At 50.2% G+C, this 23,473-nt stretch overlaps 1 protein-coding gene across 1 annotated transcript in view; it reads right to left on the bottom strand.

Annotated features, from left to right (window-relative positions):
* The window catches only part of yjefn3 (YjeF N-terminal domain containing 3), a 160,221-nt gene that overhangs the window by 12,341 nt on the left and 124,407 nt on the right, over positions 1-23,473 (bottom strand). Inside the window, exons 3-4 of the mRNA XM_070860759.1 lie at positions 16,069-16,179; positions 2,402-2,515 (exon numbers count right to left, since the gene is read on the bottom strand). Of these exons, the coding sequence (XP_070716860.1) occupies positions 2,402-2,515; positions 16,069-16,179 (225 nt within the window). The remainder of the gene's footprint in view (positions 1-2,401; positions 2,516-16,068; positions 16,180-23,473) is intronic.

Genomic DNA, 23,473 nt, shown 5'->3' with positions numbered 1-23,473 from the left:
AGTGGAGGGTAGCCAATGTAACCCCACTTTTTAAAAAAGGAGGGAGAGAGAAAGCAGGGAATTATAGACCGGTCAGCCTGACCTCAGTAGTGGGTAAAATGATGGAATCAATTATTAAGGATGTCATAGCAGCGCATTTGGAAAATGGTGACATGATAGGTCCAAGTCAGCATGGATTTGTGAAAGGGAGATCATGCTTGACAAACCTTCTGGAATTTTTTGAGGATGTTTCCAATAAAGTGGACAAAGGAGTACCAGTTGATGTGGTATATTTGGACTTTCAGAAGGCTTTCGACAAGGTCCCACACAGGAGATTAATGTGCAAAGTTAAAGCACATGGGATTGGGGGTAGTGTGCTGACGTGGATTGAGAACTGGTTGTCAGACAGGAAGCAAAGAGTAGGAGTAAATGGGTACTTTTCGGAATGGCAGGCAGTGACTAGTGGGGTACCGCAGGGTTCTGTGCTGGGGCCCCAGTTGTTTACATTGTACATTAATGATTTAGATGAGGGTATTAAATGTAGTATCTCCAAATTTGCGGATGACACTAAGTTGGGTGGCAGTGTGAGCTGCGAGGAGGATGCTATGAGGCTGCAGAGTGACTTGGATAGGTTAGGTGAGTGGGCAAATGCATGGCAGATGAAGTATAATGTGGATAAATGTGAGGTTATCCACTTTGGTGGTAAAAACAGAGAGACAGACTATTATCTGAATGGTGACAGATTAGGAAAAGGGGAGGTGCAACGAGACCTGGGTGTCATGGTACATCAGTCATTGAAGGTTGGCATGCAGGTACAGCAGGCGGTTAAGAAAGCAAATGGCATGTTGGCCTTCATAGCGAGGGGATTTGAGTACAGGGGCAGGGAGGTGTTGCTACAGTTGTACAGGGCCTTGGTGAGGCCACACCTGGAGTATTGTGTACAGTTTTGGTCTCCTAACTTGAGGAAGGACATTCTTGCTATTGAGGGAGTGCAGCGAAGATTCACCAGACTGATTCCCGGGATGGTGGGACTGACCTATCAAGAAAGACTGGATCAACTGGGCTTGTATTCACTGGAGTTCAGAAGAGTGAGAGGGGACCTCATAGAAATGTTTAAAATTCTGACGGTTTTGGACAGGTTGGATGCAGGAAGAATGTTCCCAATGTTGGGGAAGTCCAGAACCAGGGGACACAGTCTAAGGATAAGGGGTAAGCCATTTAGGACCGAGATAAGGAGAAACTTCTTCACCCAGAGAGTGGTGAACCTGTGGAATTCTCTACCACAGAAAGTTGTTGAGGCCAATTCACTAAATATATTCAAAAGGGAGTTAGATGAAGTCCTTACTACTAGGGGAATCAAGGGGTATGGCGAGAAAGCAGGAATGGGGTACTGAAGTTTCATGTTCAGCCATGAACTCATTGAATGGTGGTGCAGGCTAGAAGGGCCGAATGGCCTACTCCTGCACCTATTTTCTATGTTTCTATGTCTGTGCGGGGGGGCTACACGTCATTCGGCCCCCGCGTTTGCAGAGAGTAGGGGGCCTAATTTCTGTTTTAGGCCTCCGTGAGAGACGCCTGAAAGAGGTCCAGACCCAATTTCGGGCTGTATGTTTTTTCAGACATCCTTGGGGCTCCGGTCGTTGGTTTCTCAATCTGGGCTTGTTTCACCCACTCTACACATAATACACCTGTAAAACCCTCACCGCATTTAAAAGGTGCTTGGATGGGCACAATAAAGTGCCGTAACCTGCAGGGTTACGGACCTAGAGCCGGTAATTGGGATTAGACTGGATATACCTCTTTGTTGGCTGGCGCAGATATGATGGTAAGTACTGGAGGGAATCGAATACGGCCAGGGTGATCTCCTGGACTAGTGTCGATCACCTGGTCGGGGAGGAATTTTCCCAGATTTCTTTTTTCCCCAATTGGCCTGGGTTTTTATCTGTTTTTTGCCTCTCCCAGGAGATCACATGGTTGGGGTGGAGTGTAGAATGTTTCAGTGAAAGGGGTGTCGCAGTTGTGTGAGGCGGACTGGTTGGGCTGGGTGCTCTTTACCTGTCCGCCATTGTTCATAGGTTTATATGTAACCTTCAGGGCTGCTGACCGAGGGCCGTGCGGCTCTTTGTCGGCCGGCGCGGACACGATGGGCCGAGATGGCCTCCTTCTGCGCTGTAAATGTCTAGGTTTCTATGTCTCTAAAACGTAGCAGGGTAGCAATTGGCCTGCCTTGTGCTTGCTTTACGGATGCACCATGGGAGCCACAAGGTCCAATTTCTGCCCCAATGAGTTAAAAGAACCATTGCAGAGAGTGATCCTGGGTTGCTTCCACGCGGAGAGAGAGACCCGGATAAATTGTCTGCACCCCCCCCGCTCACCACCACCCCACCGTGTTACAGCACGTGACAACCTCCATCTTTATTACCTCAGCTGGAAGATAGGACAGGAATGGAATATCCATCTTCTCACACTGAACAATGAAGTCCAGGAAGAGGCCTTTGCAGGAACGCTTTGGGTAATAGATGGTCGGTTCATAATCCTGTCAGAAATCCAAAAACAGTTTATCAGCAATTTGTTCTCCAGTTTTGCCTTTTTATCGAGAAGTGTTTTCAAATCCCTCCCTGACCTCAGTCCTCCCGCCCTCTGTAATCTCCTCCAGCCCCACAACCAACAACAACAACAACCTGTATTTATATAGCGCCTTTAACGTAGCAAATCGTCCCAAGGCGCTTCACAGGAGTGTTATGAAGTGAAAAATTTGACACCGAGCCGCATAAGAATAACTTAAGGCAGGTGACAAAGAGGTCGGTTTTCAGGAGTGTCTTGAAGGAGGAAAGAGAGGTAGAGAGGCAGAGGGGTTTAGGGAGGGAGTTCCAGAGCTTGGGGCCCAGGCAACTGAAGGCACGGCCACCGATGGTGGAGCGATTATAATCAGGGATGGTCAGGAGGGCAGAATTAGAGGAGCGCAGACATCAGGAGGATTCACCTCCATCTCCGCCCCTGCCTCAGCTCATCCGCTGCTGAAGCCCTCATTCATGTCTCACTCCCAACGCACTCCTGGCCGGGACACCCTCCCTAAACCTCTCCGCCTCTCTCACCTGCCCTAATATCTACTTATGTGGCTTGGTGTCAGATTTTGTCCGATTACCCTCCTGTGAAGCGCCGTGGGACGTATTGCTACGTTAAATGCCGGTTGCTGTTGTTGTCATTCCCGCACAGAAGGAGGGCCAAACTTCCCATCTGTCTGGAGCTCACTACTCGAACCCCATCACCCTGCCCTTCCCCCCCCTAACCTTTTATACTCTTCCTCTTCAAATAATTATCCAATTCCATTGTAGATGATGTGGCAGTGCCTGCCTCGACAGCCCCTTGTGCTAAAGCATTTCCTGTTCTCCACTTTGGCAGGAAAAATGAAAAAGCGAATTATTTAAATGGGGAAAAATTACAAAATGCTGTGGAACAGAGAGGCCCGAGGTCCCTTGTACATGAAGCACAAAACGTTAGTGTGCAGGTGCAGCAAATGGAATGTTGGCCTTTATTGCAAAGCGGATGGAGCATAAAAGTAGGGAAGTCTTGCTACAGTTATACAGGGTATTGGTGAGGCCACACCTGGAGTACTGCGTGCAGTTTTGGTTTCTGTATTTAAGGAGGGATATACTTGCATTGGAGGCATTCAGGGAAGGTTCACTCGGTTGATTTCTGAGATGAATGGTATGTCGTATGAAGAAAGGTTGACCAGGTTGGGCCTGTACTCATTGGAGTTTAGAAGAATGAGAGATGATCTTATTGAAACGTATAAGATTCTGAGGGGGCTTGACAGGGTAGATGCAGAGAGGATGTTTCCCCTCGTGGGGGAATCTGGAACTAGGAGGAATAGTTTCAGAATAAGGGAATTTAAAACAGAGATGAGGAGGAATTTCTTCTCTCAGAGGGTCGTGAATCTGTGGAGGCTGGGTCATTGAATATATTTAAGGTGGAGATAGACAAATTTTTGAGCGATAAGGGAGTAAAAGGTTATGGGGAGCGGGCGGGGAAGTGGAGCTGAGTCCATGATCAGATCAGCCATGATCTTATTGAATGGCGGAACAGGCTCGAGGGGCCGAATGGCCGACTCCTGCTCCTATTTCTGATGTTCTTATGTTCTAATAACCCTCTGTGTGAAAACATATTCTTCAAACTTCCCCCTTTGTCGCTCTAGTTCAGAAACTCTTCTGCTGTATGAGCCTAGCCGCCCGACCGGCTGGTATATAGATGGTCACGGCCATGGAGGGTGGGCTCATGCTGTGGCCTGTCAGATTGCTAATCAACTCTGCCAATTGTTCCACTGCCTCACACCATCCTCAACAAGGGAAGTGGCTGAAGATTCGGAATACAAACACTCAATTGTGGAATAAATTACCAGAGATGAACTGTGTAAATGGGGTCAAGAGGCATTAAAAGTGTTAATGGAGACAAATGGGTAAAACAGCCTGCCTATTATATCCCCGGGTATAAGTCTGAAGAATGTTGGCAAGGGAAACTAATTTTCATAATGTGGTTCTGTATCCTGGGTTTCAGAATACAATTCTCCATCAGTTGTGACCTTTTTTTTTAAAAAACAGGGTAAGTAGCATCGCCACATCTCCCAGCTGAGCAAACAGCACTTTCTATTTTAAGAAAATAAGAATTCGGAGCAGGAGTCGGCCATTCGGCCCCTCGAGCCTGCTCCACCATTCAATGAGATCATGGCTGATCTTCGATCTCAACTCCACTTTCCCGCCCGATCCCCATATCCCTCGATTCCCCGAGAGTCCAAAAATCTATCTTGTATATAATCAACGACTGAGCCTCCACAGCCCTCTGGGGCAGAGAATTCCAACGATTCACCACCCTCTGAGTGAACTAACTCACTTCCTAAACTAGCTAATGTCAGTGGGGAGCGAGGGTTAGAGTCAGCGCTGTACGGGTGGGTCGGTAGGGTGCAGACATGTTATAGAGGGGCCGAATGGCCATTTCTCTCTCTTAATGAAACTTCATTAAGGGAGTGAAGGGTTATGGGGAGCGGGCGGAGAAGTGGAGTTGAGTCCATGATCAAATCAGCCGTGATCTTATTGAATGGTGGAGCAGGCTCGAGGGGCCGTATGGCCGACTCCTGCTCCTATTTCTGATATTCTTCACCTGTTCCTAAGCTGCAAGTTTGCAACTGTAAGGGCTGGATTTTCGTTAGGATTGCGCCTCTGTTAGCGCCCTGCTGGGAAATTGGGTGCCGGTGTTTGGTGCGGCATGGAGGAGTACCGCCCAGAAGCGTCACATCGGTGTACAACACCCCCAGTTTTGTCAGCAATGTGATTGTTACTTGTAGCAGCAGCCATAGTGAGACCGGCCGAGAACGCGGGCAGTCAGAGCTGTCCCAGGGTGCTCAGGGAAGGGATGATTGAAATTAATATTTCTTTGGCGGTTTTTTTGCGAGTCACCTTTATTTGGAGGGGAGCAGGGGGGAGTACTTTATCAGGAATGTCTTTTGCCACAATTTTTTTTTGCAGGAAGGTCTCTCTCGGGGTGCTCCAAGGCTGGCTCTTTAGCAACAGATATTCAGTTGCTCACCCGGCTTTGCGCACTTAAGAGAGGTGCGTAATGCTTCCCTTCGCGCTCTGCCCCACACTCAAGGCACAGCAACCAAATATTTTGGCTGCTATCGCAAACAATTTTCCGGCTCAAATTTACCGACCCACATTAGCATCCTAAGAACCCTCCAACTGAATTTCCAGCCCTAGATTTATTGTTAACGGATGGGGTTGATAGATAGGCATTCGATAAGGTGCCACATAAAAGGTTACTGCACAAAATAAAAGTTCACGGGGTTGGGTGTAATATATTAGCATGGATAGAGGATTGGCTAACTAACAGGAAATAGAGAGTCAGAATAAATGGGTCATTTTCCGGTTGGCAAACAGTAACTAGTGGGGTGCCGCAGGGATCGGTGCTGGGGCCTCAACTATTTACAATCTATATTAATGATTTGGATGAAGGGACCGAGTGTAATGTAGCCAAGTTTGCTGATGATACAAAGATGGGTGGGAAAGCAAATTGTGAGGAGGACACAAAAAATCTGCAAAGCGACATAGACAGGCTAAGTGAGTGGGCAAAAAATTGGCAGTTGGAGTATAATACGTGAAAATGTGAGGTTATCTACTTTGACAGAAAAAATAGAAAAGCAAATTATGATTTAAATGGAGAAAAATTGCAAAGTGCTGCAGTACAGCGGGACCTGGGGTTCCTTGTGCATGAAACACAAAAAGTTAGTATGCAGGTACAGCAAGTGATCAGGAAGGCAAATGGAATTGCAAGGGGAATGGAGTATAAAAGCAGGGAAGTCCTGCTACGACTGTACAGGGTATTGGTGAGGCCACACCTGGAGTACTGCGTACAGTTTTGGTCTCTGTATTTAAGGAAGGATTGGAGGCTGTTCAGAGAAGGTTCACTAGGTTTATTCTGGAGATGAGGGGGTTGAGGGGGTTTATGAAGATAGGTTGAGTAGGTTGGGCCTCTACTCATTGGAGTTCAGAAGAATGAGAGGTGATATTGAAACATATAAGATAGTGAGGGGGCTCGCAGAGAGGATATTTCCACTCATAGGTGAAATTAAAACTAGGGGACATAGTCTCAGAATAAGGGGCCGCCCATTTAAAACTGAGATGAGGAGAAATTTCTTCTCTCAGAGGGTTGTAAATCTGTGGAATTCTCTGCCCCAGAGAGCTGTGGAGGCTGGGTCATTGAATATATTTAAGGTGGAGATAGACAGATTTTTGAGCGATAAGGGAGTGAGGGGTTATGGGGAGCGGGCGGGGAAGTGGAGCTGAGCCCAGGATCAGATCAGCCGTGATCTTATTGAATGGCGGAGCAGGCTCGAGGGGCCGAATGGCCGACTCCTGCTCCTATTTCTGATGGTCTTATCAACGTTTAGCCTGGGGTGCAGATTCCAGCCATCATTCCCTGTGGAATATGTGCGTGTATTACTAAAACAAGCAGCGACGGTCGGTTTCAATTTCACACATAACCCTGACACCCGACCATGCCCTCTCCCTGCACCCTGTGCCCTCCTCACCCCCCCGCACCGTTCCCCTGTTACAGCCAGGGATATCCCTGCTGCTGATTGGAGGAAATGAATTTAGATCAAGCACAGAGTAAATGCCCGAATTCAGCAGCAAGGGTAACAGGTTCATCGAGTTCAGATAGCATTGGTCAAACCATCAAACCGGCTGGTGTCTAAAGAAAGAAAGACTTGCATTTCTATAGCACCTTTCTCGATTGCCTGGATGTCCCCAAGTGCTTTCCAGCCAATGAAGTACTTTGGAAGTGTAATCACTGTTATAATGTAGGAAACGCAGCAGGAAATTTTGCGCACAGCAAGCTCCCACAAATAGCAATATGACGATGAGCAGTTAATCAGTTTTAGTGATGTTGGTTGAGGGATAAATATTGTCCCCAGGGCACCGGAGAGAACTCCCCTGCTCTTCTTCAAACTAGTGCCATGGGATCCTCAGTTTAACATCTCATTCGCAAGACGGCGCCTCCGACAGTGCAGCACTCCCTCAGTACTGCCCCTCCGACAGTGCGGAGCTCCCTCAGTACTGCCCCTCCGACAGTGCGGTGCTCCCTCAGTACTGCCCCTCCGACAGTGCGGCACTCTCTCAGTACTGTCCCTCCGACAGTGCGGAGCTCCCTCAGTACTGCCCCTCCGACAGTGCGGACCTCCCTCAGTACTGCCCCTCCGACAGTGCGGACCTCCCTCAGTACTGCCCCTCCGACAGTGCGGCGCTCCCTCAGTACTGCCCCTCCGACAGTGCAGCGCTCCCTCAGTACTGCCCCTCCGACAGTGCAGCAGTCCCTCAGTACTGCCCCTCCGACAGTGCAGCACTCCCTCAGTACTGCCCCTCCGACAGTGCAGCGCTCCCTCAGTACTGCCCCTCCGACAGTGCAGCAGTCCCTCAGTACTGCCCCTCCGACAGTGCAGCACTCTCTCAGTACTGCCCCTCCGACAGTGCAGCAGTCCCTCAGTACTGCCCCTCCGACAGTGCGGCACTCCCTCAGTACTGCCCCTCCGACAGTGCGGAGCTCCCTCAGTACTGCCCCTCCGACAGTGCGGACCTCCCTCAGTACTGCCCCTCCGACAGTGCGGCACTCCCTCAGTACTGCCCCTCCGACAATGCGGCGCTCCCTCAGTACTGCCCCTCCGACAGTGCGGACCTCCCTCAGTACTGCCCCTCCGACAGTGCGGACCTCCCTCAGTACTGCCCCTCCGACAGTGCGGACCTCCCTCAGTACTGCCCCTCCGACAGTGCGGCACTCCCTCAGTACTGCCCCTCCGACAATGCGGCGCTCCCTCAGTACTGCCCCTCCGACAGTGCGGACCTCCCTCAGTACTGCCCCTCCGACAGTGCGGACCTGCCTCAGTACTGCCCCTCCGACAGTGCGGCGCTCCCTCAGTACTGCCCCTCCGACAGTGCGGAGCTCCCTCAGTACTGCCCCTCCGACAGTGCGGCACTCCCTCAGTACTGCCCCTCCGACAGTGCGGCGCTCCCTCAGTACTGCCCCTCCGACAGTGCGGACCTCCCTCAGTACTGCCCCTCCGACAGTGCGGACCTCCCTCAGTACTGCCCCTCCGACAGTGCAGCGCTCCCTCAGTACTGCCCCTCCGACAGTGCGGCACTCCCTCAGTACTGCCCCTCCGACAGTGCGGCACTCCCTCAGTACTGCCCCTCCGACAGTGCGGCGCTCCCTCGATACTGGTAGATTTATGTGCTTAAGTCTCTGGAGTGGGACGTGAACCCTCAACTTTCATGACTCAACAGTTGAGAGTGCTGCCTGCTGAGCCGCAGCTGAAGGAATATAGCGTGCAGGTTCCTGGTGGTTAAGGGACTGAATCACTAAAACCCAATGGACCAAGGACGCAGTACACGGTTTATGTGCTCTGCATGGGACAATGAAACAGTCTTTAGTGAGTGAATGCCATATGACCAAACCACAGGCTCCAGGCCGCAGGGCAACTGGTGTGTTCGACAAACTGCTGCAGAAAAATTAACCTGTAACGTAGTCGGCCATGGAGTTTGAGAGTTCCCGAGGAGGCCGGCCGTGGAGTTTGAGAGTTCCCGAGGAGGCAGGCAAGACATGGCCACATTGATTGCTCTGATGCTTCTTTCTGGAAGGTTTCAGAGACTGGCTTCGCCTCCAGCAAAATAATGGGTGGCACTTGCAGCAGCCTAAAGAAGGTATTTGCCACGGGTAGTCGCTGCTTCAAATGCATTTCACGGCAAACCTGAGAATTATGATTCATTTAGAGGATCACAGAATGATGCAGCACAGGAGGAGGCCATTCGGCCCATCGAGCCTGTGCCGGCTCTGTGACAGAGCGATCCAATCAGTCCCACTCCCCCCGCTCTCTCCCCACAGCCCCGCAAATTATTTCCCCATCAAGTATTTATCCAATTCCCGTTTGAAAGTCACTATTGAATCTGCTCCCACCGCCCTTTCAGGCAGCGCGTTCCCGATCACAACAACTCGCTGCGTAAAAACATTCTCCCCATCTCCCCCTCTGGTTCCATCGCCGATTATCGTCAATCTGTGTCCCTCTGGTTACCCGCCCTTCTGCCCCGGGAACAGTCTCTCTCGATCTACTCTGTCAAAACTCTTCCTGATTTTGAACACCTCGATTAAATCTCCCCTTAACCTTCTCTGCTCCAAGGAGAACAACCCCAGCTTCTCCAGTCTCCCCACGTCACTGAAGTCCCGCATCCCTGGGACCATTCTGGTCAATCCCCTCCGCACCCTCTACAAGGCCTTCACATCCTTCCTAAAGTGCCGGGCCCAGAATTGCCCACAATCCTTCAGCTGGGGCCTCACCTGGCATTCTTTCCTGCTAGGTTACAGCTCACCTCGCTCATGGACCATGTACAGTAGACACCTGAAGTCGCTGGAGAAATACCAGCAACGATGTCTCCGCAAGATTCTACAAATCCCCTGGGAGGACAGACGCACCAACGTTAGCGTCCTCGACCAGGCCAACATCCCCAGCATTGAAGCACTGACCACACTCGACCAGCTCCGCTGGGCAGGGCCACATTGTTCACATGCCCGACACGAGACTCCCAAAGCAAGCGCTCTACCTGGAACTCCTTCACGGCAAACGAGCCAAAGGCGGGCAGAGGAAACGTGACAGGGACACCCTCAAAGCCTCCTTGATAAAGTGCGACATCCCCACCGACACCTGGGAGTCCCTGGCCAAAGACCTGTCCGCCCTAAGTGGAGGGAGTGCATCCGGGAGGGCGCTGAGCACCTCGAGTCTCGTCGCCGAGAGCATGCAGAAACCAAGCGCAGGCAGCGGAAGGAGCGTGCGGTAAACCAGTCCCACCCTCCCCTTTCCCTCAACCACTGTCTGTCCCACCTGTGACAGGGACTGTGGTTCTCGTATTGGACTGTTCAGCCACCTAAGGGCTCATTTTAAAAGTGGAAGCAAGTCTTCCTCGATTCCGAGGGACTGCCTATAATTAAAAATAACTTTTTTTGGAGGTACACCCGCAGTTCTTAACGAATAGTTTCTCTGTTGGTGGTACTTCTCCTGTGCATTGTGGTGCCTGCTGTACATGGTCCACGTCTCTGAGACATATAGGAGGGCAGGTATCAGTCCTGCTCTGTAGACCATGAAGGAGCAACATCACCTACACAGTGCAGCGGTTCACCTCCTCGAGGGCAACTAGCAATGGGGGGGGGGCGCAGGGCAGGGAGGGGGCAACAAATTCAGCTTCGCCATCAGTACCACATCCTGAGAACAAATTAAAACAAGATTTGTATCCGTGACAACCACTGGGAGATTGATTGCATCCCGCTGTGGCAGCAAAATCACGGCCTATTTTCAGAATGAAGCTGAAGGTAGAAGGATTTGGTTAGTTGGTTGAATTTCTGCACAAGGAGCAAAAAGCAGCATCAAAAGTCATGAATCCTGACTCTGCCAGGGGCCAACATCTGCTGTTGAGCAAAAGGCAGAGACAGGCTGCTGTCTCTGAATCCTCTCTCACTGAGAAGCTGACAGGCGCTAAGCAATAAATTATTTAAGACTCTACACATCAGGAGCATCCAAGTGAGAAGCTTTAGTGCAACGCTGCTACTGAATAATGTCACTTAAACAGGCATATCGAAAGGGATTTCAGGCGTGCTTGGATTGCCGAGAGAACTAGGCCTCGGGGCGGCCATTTTGGGTAGCCACAGGAAGTCCTCGCTGCACGTACTTCCTGTCGCATGACCTTTGGCCCAAACAAGCTTTATCTTTATTTTTTAATGCGACACGATGCTTTCGTGGTTGGATAAACCACAGCCAGTGGCTGCGATTGGAAATATAAACCACCCAACTTACCTTGGCCTGGCAGGGATGGGGACCTATATTTCCTGTGGGGCTTTGCCAACTGTGCCCGGATTGCCCAGGTGGGTGCCTATCCTCCCTGACGGGGATCGCTGCCGGGTTTAATGTGCGCGGGGCGAAGCGATGCTGTGAGGCCGGTTCAGAGGTGCTTTGTTGGCTGTAAGGCGGCTTTGGCCTGTCCGGAGGTCGTGAAAAGCGCTTTATACACGCAAGCTCTTCGTTATTCTAATACCAGTCTTCCTAACTCAGCGGCACAGCGTAAAGCACAGAAGGTCAACGTGAGGCGCGATCCGCGATGTGACCTTTGCCCTGCTCAGGACGGTTGCTGCAGAAATTGGACAAAGGACTATCTGTCACGAAACTTAAGTGCAATACCCTGTCCTGCCCGTACCTGCCGGACACAGAACTTCCTTCTTTTCACATACATACACAGGTGATATTTTCTTAATCTTTTCAACTGCTCGCATAAAAAAAATGTGTGTGTTTTGGTGTTTTGAGTGCCGAATGGAGAAGACTGAATCTGAATGGTTGGCAAAAGAAGCAGAGGCGACATGAGTGAAAAAGTTTTTACGCCACGAGTGGTTAGCGTTTGGAACGCGCTGTCTGATAGGGCGGTGGAAACAGATTCAATAGTCGCCTTCAAAAGGGAATTGGATAAATACATGAAGGAGGAAAACATTGCAGGGATATGGGGAAAGAACGGGGGAGTGGGACTACCTGGTTTGCTCTTCAAAAGAGCTGGCGCAGACTCGATGGGCCGAATGGCTTCCTTCTGTGCTGTAGTATTCATATGGTTCTGTGAAGGTTCAGGGCTCATTGTCCCACTCCAAACATTTGAGCACATAAATCTAGACTGACACTCCCAGCGCAGTACTGAGGGAGCGCTGCACTGCTGGAGGAGCTGTCTTTTGGATGAGACATTAAACCGAGGCCCCATCTGCCCTCTTGGTTGGATGTAAAAGATCCCAGGGCACCATTTCGAAGAAGAGCAGGGGAGATCTCCCCGGTAACCTGTGGCCAATATTTATCCCTCAATCAACATCACAAAAAAAACAGATTATCTGCTCATTATCACTTTGCTGTGTGTGGGAGCTTGCTGTGCGCAAATTGGCTGCCGCGTTTCCTACATTACAACAGTCACTACACTCCTAAAGTACTTCATCCAGAATTTCTTCTCCCAGAGGGTTGTGAATCTGTGGAATTCTCTGCCCAAGGAAGCAGTTGAGGCTAGCTCATTGAATGTATTCAAGTCACAGATAGATAGATTTTTAACCAATAAGGGAATTAAGGGTTACGGGGAGCGGGCGGGTAAGTGGAGCTGAGTTCATGGCCAGATCAGCCATGATCTTGTTGAATGGCGGAGCAGGCTCGAGGGGCTAGATGGCCTACTCCTGTTCCTAATTCTTATGTTCTTATGTTTGTTCATTGGCTGTGAAGTGCTCTGCGACATCCTGAGGACGTGAAGGACGCTATATAAATTTCTCTATTTACATTCACATGATGTGGGCATCGCTGGCAAGGCCAGCATTTATTGCCCATTCCTAATTTCCCTCAACGGAGGCAGCTCAAGCCTGGAGCAGCTGGAGTGAGATTTAAACATCAGCATCTCCCTGACAATGGAGGCAGCTCGAGCCTGGATCAGCTGGAGGGAGATTTAAACATCAGCGCCTCCCTGACAACGGAGGCAGCTAGAGCCTGGAGCAGCTGGAGGGAGATTTAAACATCAGCGCCTCCCTGACAACGGAGGCAGCACGAGCCTGGAGCAGCTGGAGGGAGATTTAAACATCAGCATCTCCCTGACAGCAGAGGCAGCTCGAGCCTGGAGCAGCTGGAGGGAGATTCAACAATCAGCATCTCCCTGACATCGGAAGCAGCTCGAGCCTGGAGCTATTACAGGTCCTATCAAAAGGACAAAATGATGACACCATAAGGATGAAACAGTGATTGGTTCTTTCATATTAATTGAATCACTGGACAGGCAATGAATCTTAAAGAAAGCTAATAATTGATTCAATTGCTGATTTTCTAATTTTAACTTAATTTATAATTCTGGTATATATTATTTAATTTTGATTCATTATAATTAATCTTTATTATACTGATTTTACTAATGTATACTACTTATTGTATTATTTACAATGTAATTTGAATGACTTTTTTTTTAGTTTTTCCCGCCTGTGTCTATCTGCATGTGCATCTTGTCTGCCACTTCGCACCCGAGCCTTTAACCTCTTGTTACACTGCCTTCTCACACTGTTTCTCTTTCCCTCAATGGTCAATATCTCACGTGTTGTAAAATTGTTGTGAGGAGCCTAGAGATGTTTTATTACATTAACGGTGCTATATAAATAAAAGTTATTGCTATTTCAGAGGGCAGTTAAGAGTCAATCATATTGCTGTGGGTCTGGAGTCACATACAGGCCAGACCAGGTAAGGGCGGCAGATTTCCTTCCCGAAAGGGACATTGGTGAACCAGACGGGTTTTTCCAACAATCCGGTAGTTTCATGGTCACCGTTACTGACACTGGCATTTTAATTCCACATTTATTTAATTAACTGAATTTAAATTCCCCAGCTGCTGTGGTGGGATTAAACTTATATGTCTCCAGATTATTAGTCCAGGCCTCTGGATTATTGGTCCAGTAACATAACCGCTACGCTACCGTACCCCCTTAAGCTGCATAACAGTATGGTACAATATTGGTGGGTACAGGTCTGTCACTGTATAACACTGGGGTACAGTACTGGTGGGTACAGGTCTGTCACTGTATAACACTGTGGTACAGTACTGGTGGGTACAGGTCTGTCACTGTATAACACTGGGGTACAGTACTGGTGGGCACAGGTCTGTCACTGTATAACACTGGGGTACAGTACTGGTGGGTACAGGTCTGTCACTGTATAACACTGGGGTACAGTACTGGTGGGTACAGGTCAGTCACTGTATAAAACTGGCGTTCAGTACTGGTGGGTACAGGTCTGTCCCTGTATAACACTGGGGTACAGTACTGGTGGGTACAGGTCTGTCAGTATAACACTGGGGTACAGTACTGGTGGGTACAGGTCTGTCACTCTATAACACTGGGGTACAGTACTGGTGGGTACAGGTCTGTCACTGTATAACACTGGGGTACAGTACTGGTGGGTACAGGTCTGTCACTGTATAACACTGGGGTACAGTACTGGTGGGTACAGGTCTGTCAGTGTATAACACTGGCGTTCAGTACCGGTGGGTACAGGTCTGTCCCTGTATAACACTGGGGTACAGTACTGGTGGGTACAGGTCTGTCAGTGTATAACACTGGCGTTCAGTACTGGTGGGTACAGGTCTGTCCCTGTATAACACTGGGGTACAGTACTGGTGGGTACAGGTTTGTCCCTGTATAACACTGGGGTACAGTACTGGTGGGTACAGGTCTGTCACTGTATAATACTGGCGTTCAGTACTGGTGGGTACAGGTCTGTCACTGTATAACACTGGGGTACAATATTGGTGGGTACAGGTCTGTCACTGAATAACACTGGCGTTCAGTACTGGTGGGTACAGGTCTGTCCCTGTATAACACTGGGGTACAGTACTGGTGGATACAGGTCTGCCACTGAATAACACTGGGGTACAGTACTGGTGGGTACAGGTCTGTCACTGAATAACACTGGGGTACAGTACTGGTGGGTACAGGTCTGTCAGTGTATAACACTGGGGTACAGTACTGGTGGGTACAGGTCTGTCCCTGTATAACACTGGAGTACAGTACTGGTGGGTACAGGTCTGCCACTGAATAACACTGGGGTACAGTACTGGTGGGTACAGGTCTGTCACTGTATAACACTGGGGTACAGTGCTGGTGGGTACAGGTCTGTCACTGTATAACACTGGGGTACAGTACTGGTGGGTACAGGTCTGTCACTGTATAACACTGGGGTACAGTACTGGTGGGTACAGGTCTGTCACTTTTATAACACTGGGGTACAGTACTGGTGGGTACAGGTCTGTCACTGTATAACACTGGGGTACAGTACTGGTGGGTACAGGTCTGTCACTGTATAACACTGGGGTACAGTACTGGTGGGTACAGGTCTGTCACTATATAACACTGGGGTACAGTACTGGTGGGTACAGGTCTGTCACTGTATAACACTGGGGTACAGTACTGGTGGGTACAGGTCTGTCACTGTATAACACTGGGGTACAGTACTGGTGGGTACAGGTCTGTCACTGTATAACACTGGGGTACAGTACTGGTGGGTATAGGTCTGTCACTGTATAACACTGGGGTACAGTACTGGTGGGTACAGGTCTATCACTGTATAACACGGGGGTACAGTACTGGGGGGTACAGGTCTGTCAGTGACACTAGCTTTTTCATTCTGTATTTGTTTAATTTAATGAATTTGTAGTCCTCCAGCTGCTCTGGTGAGATTTGAACTCTTGTTCCTGGATTGTTAGTCCAGGCTTAAGGAGCACGAGTCCAGTGACATAATCACTATGCTACCATCTCCCAGATACAAGGCTTCCTTTCTGATTCTGAGGGAACTATTACAGCGATAAGATAGAAATCATTTTGAAAGATTTCTATTTTTTGATGTTGTTGACCTGCCCTCCTCAACACCCCAACACATAATTAAACCGGCTCAAGGGAGCCCAGGTCGGAGGCTGAAGACCCCCCATGCCCTCCCCTCCCCATCGCCCAGGTACCTACAAATGTACGAAGATGCCTCGCACACACCAGGCCAATGGCTCCATTCTGCTCCTGGCCGCAGATCACCAACACTGTCGGCTGTTTCCGTGTGAGAGAGCTCAGCGGATAAGCCTGAGGAGGAAAGAAAAGAAATCGTCAGTGTGTTCATCAACTCTGAACCTTGACCTCAAGAACAGGGTTGCCAACTCCATGTGGAAGTATTAAAAACACAAGAATTAGGAGCAGGATTAGGCCCAAAGGCCCCTCGAGCCTGCTCCACCATTCAATGAGATCATGGCTGGGGCTCAGCTCCACTTCCCCGCCCACTCCCCATAACCCCTTATTCCCTTATCGCTCAAAAATCTGTCGACCTCAGCCTTGAATATACTCAGAGACTGAGCCTCCACAGCCCTCTGGGACAGAGAATTCCAAAGATTCACCTCCCTCTGAGTGAAGAAATTCCTCCTCATCTCAGACCTAAATGGCCGACCCCTTATCCTGAGACTGTGACCCCTGGTTCTAGACTCCCCAGCCCGGGGGAAACATCCTCCCTGCATCTACCCTGTCAAACCCCTTCAGAATCTTCAATGAGATTACCCCTCATTCTTTTAAACTCCAAAGAGTGTAATCTTTCATCGCATAAAGAAAAGGACAGAGTTGCATTCATATAGCGCCTTTCATGACCTCAGGACGTCTCAAAGCACTTTACAGCGAATGAAGTGCTTTTGGAATGTAGTCACTGTTGTAATGTGGGAAACGTGATAGACAATCTGTGCCCAGCAAGCTCCCACACACAGCGATAATGACCAGATAAATCTGTTTTAGTGATGTTGATCGAGGGAATAAATATTGGAACAGGACTCTGGGAAAGCTCCCCTCGTCTTCGAAATAGTGCCGTTAGACCCTGCCTCCAACTGCCCCGCCCCCAAGCCCCATCATTGGCCACCCGACATGTTCATCATCACGGGGTCCCGCCTTCCCACAGCTAATCGGAATGCGAACAGACTGTCTATCGTGTCAGCTGTGGCTCAGTGGGCAGCACTCTCGCCTCGTGAGTCAGAAGGTTGTGGGTTCAAGTCCCACTCCAGAGACTTGAGCACAAAAATCTAGGCTAACACTCCCAGTGCAGTGCTGAGGGAGTGCCACACTGTTGGAGGGGCAGTACTGAGGGAGTGCCGCACTGTTGGAGGGGCAGTACTGAGGGAGTGCTGCACTGTCGGAGGGGCAGTACTGAGGGAGCGCCGCACTGTTGGAGGGGCAGTACTGAGGGAGCGCCGCACTGTCGGAGGGGCAGTACTGAGGGAGTGTCGGAGGGGCAGTACTGAGGGAGTGCTGTACTGTTGGAGGGGCAGTACTGAGGGAGTGCCGCACTGTTGGAGGGGCAGTACTGAGGGAGAGCTGCACTGTCGGAGGGGCAGTACTGAGGGAGAGCTGCACTGTCGGAGGGGCAGTACTGAGGGAATGCCGCACTGTCGGAGGGGCAGTACTGAGGGAGCGCCGCACTGTTGGAGGGGCAGTACTGAGGGAGCGCTGCACTGTTGGAGGGGCGGGACTTGGTGCGAATTAGGACACGGGCAGCGAGCACAGGGGGTGATGGTTAGCTGCACACAGGTGTGCTTGTTGATGGCCCCTTCCAATAGGTATCAGCTAGAGTCTCAGTGGGTAGCACTCTCACCTCTGATTCGGAAGCTCGTGGGTTTAAGCCCCACTCCAGAGACTCAAGCTTGACACCCCCAGCGGCAGTACTGAGGGAATGCTGCACTGTCGGAGGGGCAGTACTGAGGGAGTGCCGCACTGTCGGAGGGGCAGTACTGAGGGAGTGCTGCACTGTCGGAGGGGCAGTACTGAGGGAGTGCTGCACTGTCGGAGGGGCAATACTGAGGGAATGCCGCACTGTCGGAGGGGCAGTACTGAGGGAGCGCCGCACTGTCGGAGGGGCAGTACTGAGGGAGTGCCGCACTGTCGGAGGGGCAGTACTGAGGGAGCGCCGCACTGTCGGGTGAGGGAGCGCCGCACTGTCGGAGGGGCGGTACTGAGGGAGCGCCGCACTGTCGGAGGGGCAGTACTGAGGGAGTGCTGCACTTTCGGAGGGGCAGTACTGAGGGAGTGCCGCACTGTCGGAGGGGCAGTACTGAGGGAATGCCGCACTGTCGGAGGGGCAGTACTGAGGGAGCGCCGCACTGTCGGAGGGGCAGTACTGAGGGAGTGCCGCACTGTCGGAGGGGCAGTACTGAGGGAATGCCGCACTGTCGGAGGGGCCGTCTTTCGGATGAGACATTAAACCGAGGCCTCGCCTGCCCTCTCAGATTGACATAAAAGATCCCATGGTCCTTATTTTGATAGAAGAACAGAGGAGTTATCCCTGGTGACTTACAACAGTGACTACACTCCAAAAGTACTTCATTGGCTGTAAAGCGCTTTGGGATGTCTCGAGGGTCATGAAAGGCGCTATATAAATGCCATTTTTTTCTTTCTAAGCATGGGTATTTCCTTTTTAAATCTGTGTCCTCTGGTTCCCCACCCTCCTGCCACGAGCAACAGGTTCTCCTTATTTACTCGATCAAAACCCTTCACGATTTTAAAGGCCTCTGTCAAATCTCCTCTTCACACCTGTGAAGCCGGGCTAAAGGGCTTTGGCAACTAAAAGGTTAACATAAGTGGCAACATTTCCTTTTCAAAAAATTAAGAACCGAGGTGAAACTTCAAAGCGGTTATTGAAGAAGAAAGATATCATTTATAATAGTCAGGCTGAAGGAGACTGGAGGACAGGTGTGTAATGGAACCCATTCATCGTGCGTCTGACAGTGAACGATCGACATCTCCTCTCCACTGCCAGCAGCCCAGCTGCTTCTCATATCACCACCAAACCCAAGCTGCAGAAGCTCACCAACACACCGGAGATTGACATTTCGAGATCTCCAAACCTGGAATGTATTTGCTTCATGGATTCTTTGCTTAAGAATTCACAGCAACACATTGCTATAAAGAACTAGTTGGTTTATTAACAAAGGTTTAACAATCACACGACACATTACCGGTTCATCCACCTCATCTTGTTCATCCAGACCCAACTGGCTGGGGTTTTATTGAGTTTTGTGAACATCATGTGACTGGCTCAGCCACTCACAGAGCAACAGCTCCAAACTATTTTGGTGAAAACTATAAATCAAGTGCCCCCTTATTAAAGGGGCAGTAAAACCGACAAATTAAATAAATTAAACTTTTAACATTAAATGGATCAAATTTAAATTTGGTTGCCGGGGGTGATGATGCACTCCAGTCCCTCCAGCGCTCACCGGCGCTGGCCGCGAGCGTACTGGTGGACACCGCGTGCTCCAACTCCAGGGACACCCTGGCTCAGATGTAACCGCGGAAGAGAGGCAGGCAGTCGGGCTGAACGACCCCCTCGACCGCCCGCTGCCTGGGACCGGCTGATGGCCCCCTTGGCCAGGCCCAGGAGCAGTCCTACGAGGAGGCCCTCCGACCTGCCCGCTCCCCTCCGCACCGGGTGCCCAAAGATCAGGAGTGTGGGACTGAAGTGCAGCCAGAATTTGAGGAGCAGCCCCTTCAGATATTGGAACAGGGGCTGCACCCTGATTGCCTCATGGGTTCTTTGCTGAAGAATTACAGCTACACCTTTGCTGTAAGGAACTAGCTGGTTTATTAGCAAAGGTTTAACAAGCAAACTGAACTCAACCCGTTCATCCACCAAGCTCACAACTGCATCGCCGTGGATGACTGAGACCCAACTGGCTGGGGTTTTATTGAGTCTTGTGAACATCACGTGACTGGCTCAGCCACTCACAGTGCAACAGCTCCACAACTATTTTGTTGTGAACAAAATAAAACATGAAATCAGAAGGCCACCTCCACAGCCGAAACCCAGGATGGAACCAGGGACCTTTTGACCGTCAGTCCAATGCTCTCCCAACTGAGCTATTTCAGCTGGTCAACAACGCTACAAACCCGTGAGCATACTCACCGATGTGTACATTACAAAACCTACCGTTAAAGTTTAGACCAACAGCTAAAGAAGTGAAATCAAAGAACAAAACTAGGCTCACTGCACCTCCAACTAAAACAATCGAGTCACAAAAACCATATCGTTAATATGGATGCTGGAACCTGGAATAAAAACAGAAAATGCTGGAAATCTCAGCGGGTCAGGCAGCATCTGTGGAGAGAAACAGAGTTAACGTTTCAGGTCCATGACCCTTCGTCAGAACTGGGAAATGTTTGAAAAGAACACGCTCTTAAGGAGCACTGATAGGGGGAGGGGAGGAATGAACAAAAGGGAAGGTCTGTGATAGGGTGGCAGGCAGGAGAGATTCGAGAGACTAAAGGAATGATGGTCCGAATTGAAATGGTAATAGCAGGAGTTAGAAAAAGGTTTGTCTGGATAGGGTGTGAATGGTGGGGTAATGACCAGCTGCCATTGGAGACAAAAAGAAGAAAAAAATAAATAAAATAAGGTTGGAGGGGGATGGGGGAGGGGGATGGGGGGGAGGAGGAGCCAAACAGGGGCAGGGGTTATGGTTTGAAATTGTTGAACTCGGTGTTGAGTCCAGAGGGTGTAAAGTGCCTAATCGAAAGAGGAGGTGCTGTTCCTTGAGCTTGCGTTGAGCTTCACTGGAACGGTGTAGGAGGCCAAGGACGGAGATGATGGAGACTCATCAATAAGTAATAGTCAACAACTCCTTAGGACTCTTGCGAAATTAAGACCCCCTATTGGATGGTTTATGGATGACACTTACTTGTCTTCACTCTTGGGAACCCAACTGAGCCAGTTGGATCGTAAAAGCTGAAGATTGGAGGATTGAAAGGAAGATTGAAGGTGGCAAGGAGTTCCACAGTATTTGAGGTCCTGGGCGAGAATGAGGTCAAGGCTGAGATCGACAGATTTTTGAACTACAGGGGAGTCAAGGGTTATGGGGAGCGGGGAGGAAAGTGGAGTTGAGGCCCAGATCAGATCAGCCATGATCTTATTGAATGGCGGAGCAGGTTTGATGGGCCGAATGGCCAACTCCTGCTCCTATTTCTTATGTTCTTATGAGTTTGTGTTGGAGGCAGTGCGATGTGCCCTTGTCTCCACCACAGTGAGGGGGCGGGGGGAGGGAGAGTGTGTTGGGACAGAGTTCTCGGAGCTTAGAAGGAACAAGAAAGAAAAGTTCAGAGAAGCAATGACAATAAGAACAGAAGAAGTAGGAGCAGGAGTCGGCCATTCGGCCCCTCGAGCCCGCTCCGCCATTCAATAAGATCATGGCTGATCTTCAACCTCGACTCCACTTTCCCGCCCGATTCCCATATCCCTCGATTCCCTTAATATCCAAAAATCTATCGATCTCAGCCTTGAATATATTCAGAGACTGAGCCTCCACAGCCCTCTGAGGCAGAGAATCCCAAAGATTCACCACCCTCTGAGTGAAGAAATTCCTCCTCATCTCAGTCCTAAATGGCCGACCCCTTATCCTGAGACTGTGACCCCTGGTTCTAGACCCCCCAGCCCGGGGGAAACACCCTCCCTGCATCTACCCTGTCAAACCCTGTAAGAATTTTGTATGTTTCAATCAGATCACCTCTCATTCTTCTAAACTCTAGAGAATATCAGCCCAGTCTGCTCAATCTCTCCCCATGGGACAATTCCCGTATCCCAGGAATCAGTCTGGTGAACCTTCGTTGCACCTTCCTCAGGCAATGACACTGTCCCGAGATTCTTCAAAGTGCAAGGACTTGGGTTGCCAACTCTGGTTTGACATATTCCTGGGGGGTTTTATCACATGTCCTCTCTCCTCCAATCACCCCGCCCCGTCAAACCACCATTTTTGCCCCATTTTCAATATTTTCATAGTTAATCAAGGAACGTGAAAATAAACACTTGTTTTTTAAACGCGGCTGTGATTTTCTCCAGCAGCGAGTGTCCGCGAGATTAATCTTTAATTTGTGGACACTCTAGAGCAATCCTGGAGGGTTGACAACCCCTAGCGAGGGCAGATTGGTGAAACCATTTGAAGAAAAAGGTCATTGGCCTGTTGGACTTTGTGACTAGGGGAATAAAGTACAAGAGCAAAGAGGGTCTGCTGAATTTGAACAATACCGTAGCTTGTCCACAGTTTGATCAGAGTGTACTGATTTAGGTGTCCCGTTATAGAAAGAATATTAAAGGCACAGAGAATGTAGAGTAACCAGGTTTTTTTTCTCATTCCTGGGATGTGGGCGTCGCTGGCAAGGCCGGCATTTATTGCCCATCCCTAATTGTCCCTTGAGAAGGTGGTGGTGAGCCGCCTTCTTGAACCGCTGCAGTCCGTGTGGTGAAGGTGCTCCCACAGTGCTGTTAGGGAGGGAGTTCCAGGATTGTGACCCAGTGACGATGAAGGAACGGCCGATATATTTCCCAGTCAGGATGGTGTGTGACTGGGAGGGGAACGTGGAGGTGGTGGTGTTCCCATGGGCCTGCTGCCCTTGTCCTTCTAGGGGGCAGAGGTCGCGGGTTTGGGAGGTGCTGCCGAAGAAGCCTTGGCGAGTTGCTGCAGTGCATCTTGTAGATGGTACACACTGCAGCCAGGGGGCGCCGGTGGTGGAGGGAGTGAGTGTTGAAGGTGGTGGAGGGAGTGAGTGTTGAAGGTGGTGGAGGGAGTGAGTGTTGAAGGTGGTGGAGGGAGTGAGTGTTGAAGGTGGTGGAGGGAGTGAGTGTTGAAGGTGGGGGATGGGGGGCCGATCAAGCGGCTGCTTTGTCCTGGATGGTGTCGAGCTTCTCGAGTGTTGTTGGAGCTGCACTCACCCAGGATATTTGTATTGTTTGTTTGCACTATCGACGCTGCGTTTTCGAGCACTGGGTAGAGTTTGTTTGCCGCTCATACCCCTGGGCTGGGAGACAGGGTCACAGCCAAGGTCCAATACTCCACTGCTGTCGCTGAAATTACTGAGTGTGTCATTCACATTTACACCATTACCACACTCGGCGTGTGAGAACCATGACTCCACCTTTCACCTGCACCAGTGACAGGCCTGGACACACGAGGGCTTCACCCTCCTGTCACACCACACAAGGTGCTCTCCTGACACCACTCATGTGTGGAAGACCAAGATCTGTAACTGTACAGCTGGTTGTTTGTGTGGACCCTGCGGGGTGTGTAAATTGCACACACCCTGGGACACACTTTACGGGGATCCTAGTGGCAACATCTGGATCCCACTGGGCAAGTAGAAAGAAAGAATGGAGAGAGATCACCGAGCTAATTAAAACAAAATCATTGTGTTATTATCTCGCATCAGATTCCAGAGTACAGTGCAGTGTTTGAGGGGACAGTGTAGAGGGAGCTTTACTCTGTATCTAACCCCTGTACCTGCCCTGGGAGTGTTTGATGGGACAGTGTAGAGGGAGCTTTACTCTGTATCTAACCCCGTGCTGTACCTGCCCTGGGAGTGT

This window comes from Pristiophorus japonicus, chromosome 18 (assembly GCF_044704955.1).
Source record: "Pristiophorus japonicus isolate sPriJap1 chromosome 18, sPriJap1.hap1, whole genome shotgun sequence".
Lineage (NCBI taxonomy): Eukaryota > Metazoa > Chordata > Chondrichthyes > Pristiophoridae > Pristiophorus > Pristiophorus japonicus.
This window is presented reverse-complemented; position numbering and strand designations above follow the sequence as displayed.